This window comes from Patella vulgata, chromosome 2, assembly GCF_932274485.2.
Source record: "Patella vulgata chromosome 2, xgPatVulg1.2, whole genome shotgun sequence".
Lineage (NCBI taxonomy): Eukaryota > Metazoa > Mollusca > Gastropoda > Patellidae > Patella > Patella vulgata.
The window spans coordinates 53,890,190-53,899,452 of NC_065880.2; the positions used below are offsets into that span (position 1 = coordinate 53,890,190).

General features: G+C 34.5%; 1 protein-coding gene across 1 annotated transcript; it reads right to left on the bottom strand.

Annotated features, from left to right (window-relative positions):
- Positions 1-4,316: 4,316 nt before the first annotated feature.
- Positions 4,317-7,598, bottom strand: LOC126811916 (achaete-scute homolog 1a). The gene is made up of 2 exons (XM_050537975.2): positions 6,880-7,598; positions 4,317-6,140 (listed from the first exon to the last, which is right to left on the bottom strand). The coding sequence occupies exon 1, from the start codon at positions 7,519-7,521 to the stop codon at positions 6,898-6,900; it is 624 nt and encodes a 207-aa protein (XP_050393932.1). The 5' UTR covers positions 7,522-7,598; the 3' UTR covers positions 4,317-6,140; positions 6,880-6,897.
- Between the last annotated feature and the right edge of the window lie 1,665 nt (positions 7,599-9,263).

Consider the following 9,263-nt stretch of genomic DNA (forward strand, 5'->3'; position numbering starts at 1 on the left):
TGTTTTATGGAATAAAAAGATTATCATTTCTATTCTGGGTGATCTTACAGATGGTTACCCCATTCCGATAGAGGCAAAGCTCTCCCTCCACCAACCGTGACAGATTGCTGATGGCGATCAAAGTTGAATTTATTCACGCGGAACCATAAACAAAATTGGACTCTATTAAAATTTGAGCTCGAGTCGGTTTGTTGGATGAAGTTTTGTGCCGCCACTATTGGCAGGTGTTGGGTCATTTTTGGTGGCCTGGACAGATGTGTATTAAAACTAGCCACCAGATTGGAGGAATGATAGCGGGACTTATCAAAACACAGAACAGCAACGGTATTTGCCACGAAGGCCGAATGGGAGCGATATTTATATTTAGCCAACTCAAAAGTTTTCCTGATCTTTTCTGAATAACTATAATTTAAGCCATGAAAGTATATTTCTGAAGTCTCATAAATGTTTTTGAAATAGTAAAAATGTGAAATGTAAATTTGTTTAAGAAAAGTTATATTCCTTTTAGTTACGTTTATTCAGCTAACACAACCTCATTTAAACATAAATTTGTGGATATTATCTATATCTCTTATAAATTATAGCTATGAGAGCTATGAGTATAATAATTCTGTCAATCTCTGACTATATAGTATACTCTAGCTTATTGACCAGAATTTCTGTTTGTACATTATATATTGTTAAACTTGTAGTCTTGGTGTTACAGAAAAACAATTATCCACACAATGGCGTGTCAATGGGAAGACAGTGCAGTCCATCCCATCCCATCACATCTTTCTATAGACGGGTACATTTTAGACGGATGTATGTTCCTGTTATTCAGAGCCGTTTTCTTTATTTTCATCAACATACATGTACTGTGTTTTTCTAAACAAAACCAAAATCGATTGTGTTGATCTGGAAACATTTCACTCCTAGAACAGTGAATGAGAGAAAAATTCCAAATTGTATCCAACTGAGTTTAACCATTAGAACAAATTTTCAGTCACTAGTATCATAAATTATGTCATGTTTACCAATTAAACAAAATGGATGATGTTAATTTGCAAGCCCAGCTCTCAAGGGGGCCATTTTGGACAGATTGGTAGTAGTGCCCTAGGGCCTTTTACAACCTAGATTATTATAGAACTAACAATAATCATTATAGAGTTAACACATTTTCAAACACCGACAAAGGTTAAGTAATAAGTTAATGTGATAAGGTCTTATTAGCCATGTACGAACTTGCTACTCTGTCTCCAGTTAATAATGAGCATATTTTATGATATAATCGAGGATTATGTTATCGGTCCATCGATCCCGGTTTTCTTTTTAATTATTGTTTTATGACGGATAGAAACATCTGTCTGTTACGTATTTCTGATGCACCATTACGCCATCTTTTGAATAACATTGAAATAATAAAAAGAGCAGAATGAAAAATCTTTATAAATTAAATTGATGTTTTAATAAATTAAGATTGTAACCAGTTGGGTTAAATAAGCTGTTTTTTAAAAGCATTTTCTTGTCATCCAAAGACATATAAGTCGGGCTGGACTTGACTTATATAGCTGCGTAATATCAAACGTCACTCGACACATTCACCCTGACCTCCATGCCCCATCGCGATTGTTTTGAGATATTAAGATATGAAAATAAAAAAATTCAAGATTTTGTATTGTTAACGGCATTCCCCTAAATACGTCATTGATCTAAAGACCAATTTTGTTTTCGAGTATCGTTGCACACGTCACACGATAGCTGCGCGAATATTTAAATCCGAATCTTAGGTCAAGTAGGTCTCCGTATTACAGGGAGGTAACTCTGAAATAGAAAAAAAAACATTCTAATTAAATAGTTCGTATATTCATATCTTTTATGTTCATTCAGTTGTTACTCCTAGGGGCAGTTTATTTTTATATTATGTATTTTCAATAAAACACTAAGCTACATGTTGTATTCAATATTGCACAGAATTAATGTATATTTATATTTATCAAATTGCGACCAGTTGGCGGAAGAATATTTATTTTCTGCCATATCATCCTCTTGGCAATTGAATGTTGTTTAACGTTTCGTAAATGCAAAAGTCGCTGATTTTGAGATTAACATGGTAATTATATAGTTTTCAATTTGCCTGCCGGGAAAGGCGAGTGCGGAGCAGGGGTTGAGGGGATCGATGTTTCCTCGTCATATCCAAACCAGTTTCCTGTCAACCCCAAAGAGTGGCCACCAATCGAACTCGATAAATTCCAAATATTCTTCTTATAGCAAACGCAGACTACCACGACCCCTCCTCTCTCTAACGAAGAATAAGAAATAAATCGTTTGAAAACTTATCGCAAAGGCACTATAACTTTAAATCTTTGGATTGTGCTATGTATCATTCAGGCAGCTTTTTAACATGCTGTGTCTCAACAGATAATAATTATAAACCCCAAATTTGTAATGATAAAAGTAAACAGAAATGAAAAGATCAATGATAAATGTTTTTCTCCCCGAAAGTACCAGAAAGGCCAGGCTCAATTTGTGATCAAATAATGACAATCCAGTCCAAAAAATAAAAGTACTGGGCAGTGCACATAAAAGATACCACAATAATTTGAATTCGAGGAAGAAACTTCTTTACCCGCCTCGCATCATACTGATAACAACCCTCAACATTGCTGTATAAATAAGTGTGTGTCTGGTTGTACCCCAGTAGAGTACTGTTAAACCCAACAGCTTGATTCGGGTGGGAGTTGTCCTAAATTCTTCTTGGAACACACGTGTATATAAATTGTTTATGACTTTTCTTCATCACGTTTTTATTTTTCAAGCGCCAATTGTTACAGCACCGTTGAGTCCAGCAAGGCGAAACCATTTATAAGTGACACAAAGAATGTATTGACGAGACAAAAATAAAATCCCCAGTATTTATGGATAACAATTACTACGGTTTATTACACTGTGACATTCATCTAGTTTCACAATTCGTTATCACAATGCCATTTAAAGAATGTATTGGTGAGAGTTTTTAATCTGTTTTAGTATATTCCAGTTTATAAAACTATTGGATTCTAGGTTGGATGAGAGGTGCTGGAGGTGCAGATTTGACCACACTTTATTTAATACTTTTTCTCACGGTCCTCCGGTTTCCTCCCACTGCTAAAGATCCATACGCGCAAGCGAATTATTGAAATAAAATTGAACCATATGATAGTCCCGAAATGACCTAGGTTGTGTGGAGTGGACTTTAAACCCCATTTCTTCCCCTCTTTATTTAATACTTTTTTGTGTTTTTTTCGAAATTCTTTCTGGATTATCGCCTATATCGTTATTTTCTATTACGCCTTTCTTGTAAATCATTGGAATTGGGGGAGGGGGGGGGGAGGGGGGTATTTTGAGTGCAGCAAGTATATCCCGGCTCTGTACAGCGCAGCCGACGCTTACGGTTGGCCTCCGTATCCATTCACTTGATAAGATATGTATTGTTTATTGCTTGCAATATCTGTGCAGTTTGAGTCCTTGACCGCAGGTTATGTCTTCTCTGTTTTGTTTGTGTGTAGTATGTTGCTCCTGCACTTATCCGTCTTCACTAGCCCAGTCGGAGCAAAACAGTAGGACATTAATCCCCATTTCATTTCGTTTTCTGCACTTACTATGAAATGTGAAATGAAATGAAATGAAAAGGGATTTATCGTCCATGTAATATGCTATGGGGGAAGTTTTGCTCGGCCTACTCTTAATTTGAATTCTAGCTTTCAAGGGTTCTTTTCCGCAACTAACACCGGGAGCGAACCCCAGACCTCCCGGTTAGCATGCCAGCGTCTTACTTACTGAGCCACCGTGACTCCCTATATATATATACATTGTAATGTGTGTATATAGTTATAATAATATATATATAGTTAGCAAATATTATACCAAAATATGACCCTTCTCTTTAATGAATACAGTGTCTTTATAGGAATTATATCAAGCATTTGGGAAACAGAGATGGTATGAATATACCGACAATGTAAGTATGCATGCCCTCTTTGGTTCTTTATAAAACATACGCCTCAAATGGTGTTTCATCAACGAAAGTATCTGTGGTTGTCTTTACCGTTATAACCAAGGCGAAGAATGTCAACATCCTAAGTCATTGTTACGGGTATTCGCTTAAAACATTTCATCGAACTTGCCCCTACCAAAATCGTCGTGGACTTTAAACTTTTGTTAGTCACAAACAAAATATTTTCAAGTTAAATCGACGCCTTCGTGCGAAGGATTCTGTTTTGGTCTTGGTCCGGGCCCTTTCCAAGCTTGCTCAAGACAAAATATATATATATATAACACTTTCTTCGGTATATGAATATGACATTTATTTGTAGCAAAATAGAATACATATGTAATAATAAATTAACAGGGTTATTTACAGATTCGATGAAAAAATAAATTACTTTTACAAATCGTGAGCAATATTTTTGAGCGAGAAGTTGTGATTTGGTCTCCTATGTAAATTCAGCACATAATATTAATAACACATAACTAACAATAACGGACTATAATAATACTGTGTTCATTGGAAGAACAAAAAAAATATCCAGAAATGTTGAATACTTCAATTCTAGGAAATTTGACATGAAATATAGTATCATCAATTCTAAAGAGCATTCAATTTCAAAGTCCATAGATACCAAGTGACTTCGTAATGTAACGTGTCAAATAAACTGGCATCGTATCCACAACTAAGTTGTACAAGGTGTTTCGACAGAAGTTTCCCAAATTGAGTATGACAAATATTCAAAACATTTTTTTTATGAATCTGTGATCTGTGGCAACATTTTTGAAAATGTATATCTCTAATTTTAACATTAAAAACAATTGATACGGGCAATGTGGATTTATCGAGTTCTTCTTGAGACAGATCTGAATTATATAAACGTTTAAAACGTTAAATATTTATGAATAATAATAACTATTTTAGGACGAAATGTTGCAAACAACAACTACAATAAAATACTCATCAATGTTGTAATTCTAGATTTTTTTACAAAAATACTTTTAAATCATTATAGATTATAAACAAATTTAATTTAAATACATGTACAAAATATTGGTTTTAATAATACATTGGAAATAACACAATCGACCGTTTTGATTATACATTTGGAAGAAAAGTAAATGGTTTGCTCGTTGTTCATTCGAAATTTATAATACTGCTGGTGTCGACATACTGAGCACTAAAACTTGTAAATTCGGACATCTCAGAACTCAAAATTTCCTAAAATCTATGTACAAGCATGTCCTTTTTTGTAAATAAAAAGAATCGGATTCAGTTGATATTAGATTTTCGAGGTTTCAAATATGACGAATTTGCAGAACTCACATAACTTGCAAACCAATTCGTATAAAAAAAACTACGAAATCTTTACTGCAAACAGGTTCAGCATTGCGTAAAATAAATGACTATCTCTTGAAATATCTCAAAGTTGATTTATAAATACATCTAAAAGTTGTGCATGTGGCGTCTTTATCAAAGACTCTGGTGTTCAATCTTATTTTTTTTTCTATAAACTTGACACCGATGAATCTGCGTGCAGTGCAGTAACATATTGTCTTTGTAAGTTCTGAAATACTATATACAAATATTTTTAAAAGATTATCTCTACTAAAGTACTGAATGATAAAATAAATTAAAAGATTTATACATTTGTAGGATTATGAGATAATATGGTGGACCTGTACATACAGTGTAAAGCTTACTAAAGGTGTGTGGTTGCCCAAGTCCAGGCAAAGCAATAAAACAAACTTTCATGTTTTCTATTATAAAATGAATTAATTACAAAAATTCTAACATATTCAGCTTAAATAACAAAAAAAAAATCTAGAGACACTGTCACTATTCAGAAACGACTTTGGCAAATCACATAAAGAGAATGTCCGACAAGCGATACGATGTCGTTAATCCTCTTAACAATTTTAAGTTTCTTCATCGATTTTATTGTCTAGCACTTCAAGTGTTTTTCACGTAAGCTTATGGGGGTAAAAGTCATTCATTTTGGATAGGCATTATTCCTTATTAGCACCATCACATCCAGCTGTCAGCAGAATTACGCAATTGGCCAATCGAACAGTTCCTTACAAAATGGTCATCCAATCAGAACATAGCACTTATAGTTGCGTCACTTCACAATCTGTAGGGTTAAGAAAAGAACAGAAATTAAAGAATGTTTACTTAACAATGAAAAAAAGGAACAAAGAAAGGGTTAGCTTGAAATATTACCCTGGGGATCAATCTGAAAGCTTATGAAATTTTAATGAAATAAATTATCAAAATAATAAGCCATGTTAAATGATATTGGTATAACGATGAGCATGAAAATAAAAATCAATAAAAACAATCAATAAATTGTTCTACTCTCACCTTTTCAAGCATGAAACACTTGTTGTGAAGAACAAAACAAAAAATCGACCATTGCATTCAACTGGCATCTTTTCGAACGATTTATTTGAAAATTTATCTTTCTTTTTTGATTGAAATAGGGAACTTATTTTTGAATTGTATTATTTAGAATCTTTCACGAACTTATCCTTTGGTGAATAAATTTCTAACAAACGTTTTAGATTAGGTCATTTTATTTATTCTATTTTAGACCTATCATTCATTCTTTGACTGATTAATCACTTGTGAATTCATTAACTCCAATTTTAGCCGAAAGATGTATGAATATACAGGTATATATATAATAAAATTAAAGATATTTAATAAATTAAAAAGTTCATATTAAGACTATGGTTTAACATTTAATCATGGCATAAGGCAACACAGCATCTTTTGCCATGAACACCACTTACTTACTCCTCATTAAAGAAAAGAAAAGAAAGTGTGACTTATAATTTTTTATAAAATCGTATCACCCAAAAAATAATTACCTGCGTTATCTCTGGCCTTTAAAACCAATTTGCAAAGTCCAATAAGTCTTCTTCTTCTGTGCTGAGATTTTCATAGGACGATTCAGAAGCTGGTGAGCCAGAGGGAGATGATGGGGAGTTCACGGATGTTCCAGTAGACAGACCGGGAGACAGACAGCCCTCGCTGACTATCTTACTAAGATCCACGGTTGTATTCTCATCCATCATACCTTGAAGATATCGAATATACTCAATAGCAGCCCGCAACGTCTCCACTTTACTCAATTTACGACTTTTGCCCCCTTTTGACAACTGGGGAATGTGTTCCCTTAATGTCGCAAAAGTCATATTTATAAGTTTAACGCGATTCCGTTCCCGCTCGTTCCTTCTTGCAACAGAAACCGTCTGGGGTCTTTGGAGTCCTAAGTAATTGTTGTTTTCGGCAAAATCCAATTTTCGTTTGCACTGGGATATCTCTCGGATGTTTTCTTTCGTATTCATATTTAAGTCATTTACATTTGGACTAACACTTGTCGGAGAACTGGAAAACATGCATGACGGTCTGTCCATGAATGCCGCAAAGAAGTCAGCACTGCTGGACATGTCCATAATTGGGGATAGTCCAGTTTCCAGCGGATGAGCACTGTACATTTTGGTTTCCATTTTCTATACTTCGCGTGTCTTTTAATGTAGAATATTTTGGTCCTGCGTCTCTGATGCCGTCGCGACGTGACGTAGTTCGGGAGAATACTTATCCCCAGGGACTCACGGCACAATTTTATACTCTCCTTACGACTGAAATAGGCCCCGCCCTCTTACGCTTATCTTTTATTTCGTTGTCATCTTTGTCGCAATATGCACGTGGCGTTTTACATCAGTAAACACGGTAACAACAGATCTGCGACTTCTGTTCGTTTTCACCTCAGCTAACTGTTTATTCATATTTGTCTTTAATAGTTTTAAATTATTCACAACTCTGCTAACCTTTTCTTGCGACTTCAACAGAGCCTTTCTGGAAATGTTCACAGTTTCAAAAAGACTGTTTTATAGGGTGTTTCATTTAACATTAATTATTCATGACTTGTCACTTAGCTGAAGGGATTTCTGATTTTATTCCTTAAATAAAACAGAAAGAAATAATATTCTCACGGATAAAAAGGAAGCGATAACATGCACATGTAGTAAAATACAAGCAGAAAATTACAATAGTATAAATAAAGAACACATTCGGGTTAAGATTCAAACATAGATGTATTAAATTTAAGAAAATTAAAAATCTGATATATTTTCGTATGATCATGTACATGCTTATTTTTCGATCTTGATTTTCGAGATAGATTTAAAAATGTTTTATTTACTTTGATCAAATGTATATATTTTTAAAATTATATTGCGGAAATTAAATAAAAATATGAACAGTTTACCAGAAATAAAAGCCACGCGTTTCCAACTGTTAAACAGATGAACTTGCTAGACAATGACCTTCAATAAATAATATTATCTTGTCGCTAGCCACGTGATGCGGCAGGGTTATTGCAATCAAAAGGTGTGAATGGGTTAATTATGTTAATCATAATTTAATCCCCTGTAAACAGAAGCTTGTTACACCATTGGGTACCGCCGCCCCTGTTAAAACAGTTTACGTTTTATCACGAGATTGGGTAATTAAATCTAAAACGCTGGGTTGTAATTATAGCAGGAGTAAATATTAGCGATGTAATTAACCTGTAGTTTTATTGTGCTACTAGCAAGACTGGATATATGACTGGATATATTTACAACTTTCAGATCTCATCAGTAATTACTGTAAGAGTAGATTGGTCCGTGTGGGGGTGGGGGCGCAACTGGATATCATGAAGCTAAAACAAGATGTCTGTATCTTCTCTCTTTATTGATTTCTTTAAACTTTCCAATAGTTAAATAACCGATTGGATATTCCCTTAATAGGGATTTTTAGAACCCCAAATATCAATACCGTCCAACTTCTTGTACTGAAGGCGGAGTTAGTGAAAGAGAAATCGTGGACATTTCGCAATTCGGTATTGTAATTGTCGCTGTTTTATCGACTATTCGAATAATTGAAATTCAGAGCCACGCATCAATTCTTGATAGAGTTATTGCCCTGATAAAGTATACTGGGGGTTGTTCGACCATTCCTCATATTTAATTCATCCAGTCCTGGAAAACAGTCTACGGGTTCCACTTTCGAGCGGTCTTTCCAAAGCTTTTTTTTTATAGTATTAAACCCTATTATAAATCACAGGTCTCGCCATTGCAGTCCTGTATGCACCCCGTTAGATCGTTTAGACGCGCAAGTTAAAATTCCGGGGATCGTTAAACAGAGATCTTATCTGGGCCCTCTAAATGGACCTGCTTTGGAAATGAAATGAAATGTGGGTTAACGT

Coding starts and splice junctions, on each gene's coding strand:
- LOC126811916 (XM_050537975.2), bottom strand. CDS start 7,521: ATGGAAACCAAAATGTACAGTGCTCATCCGCTGGAAACTGGACTATCC.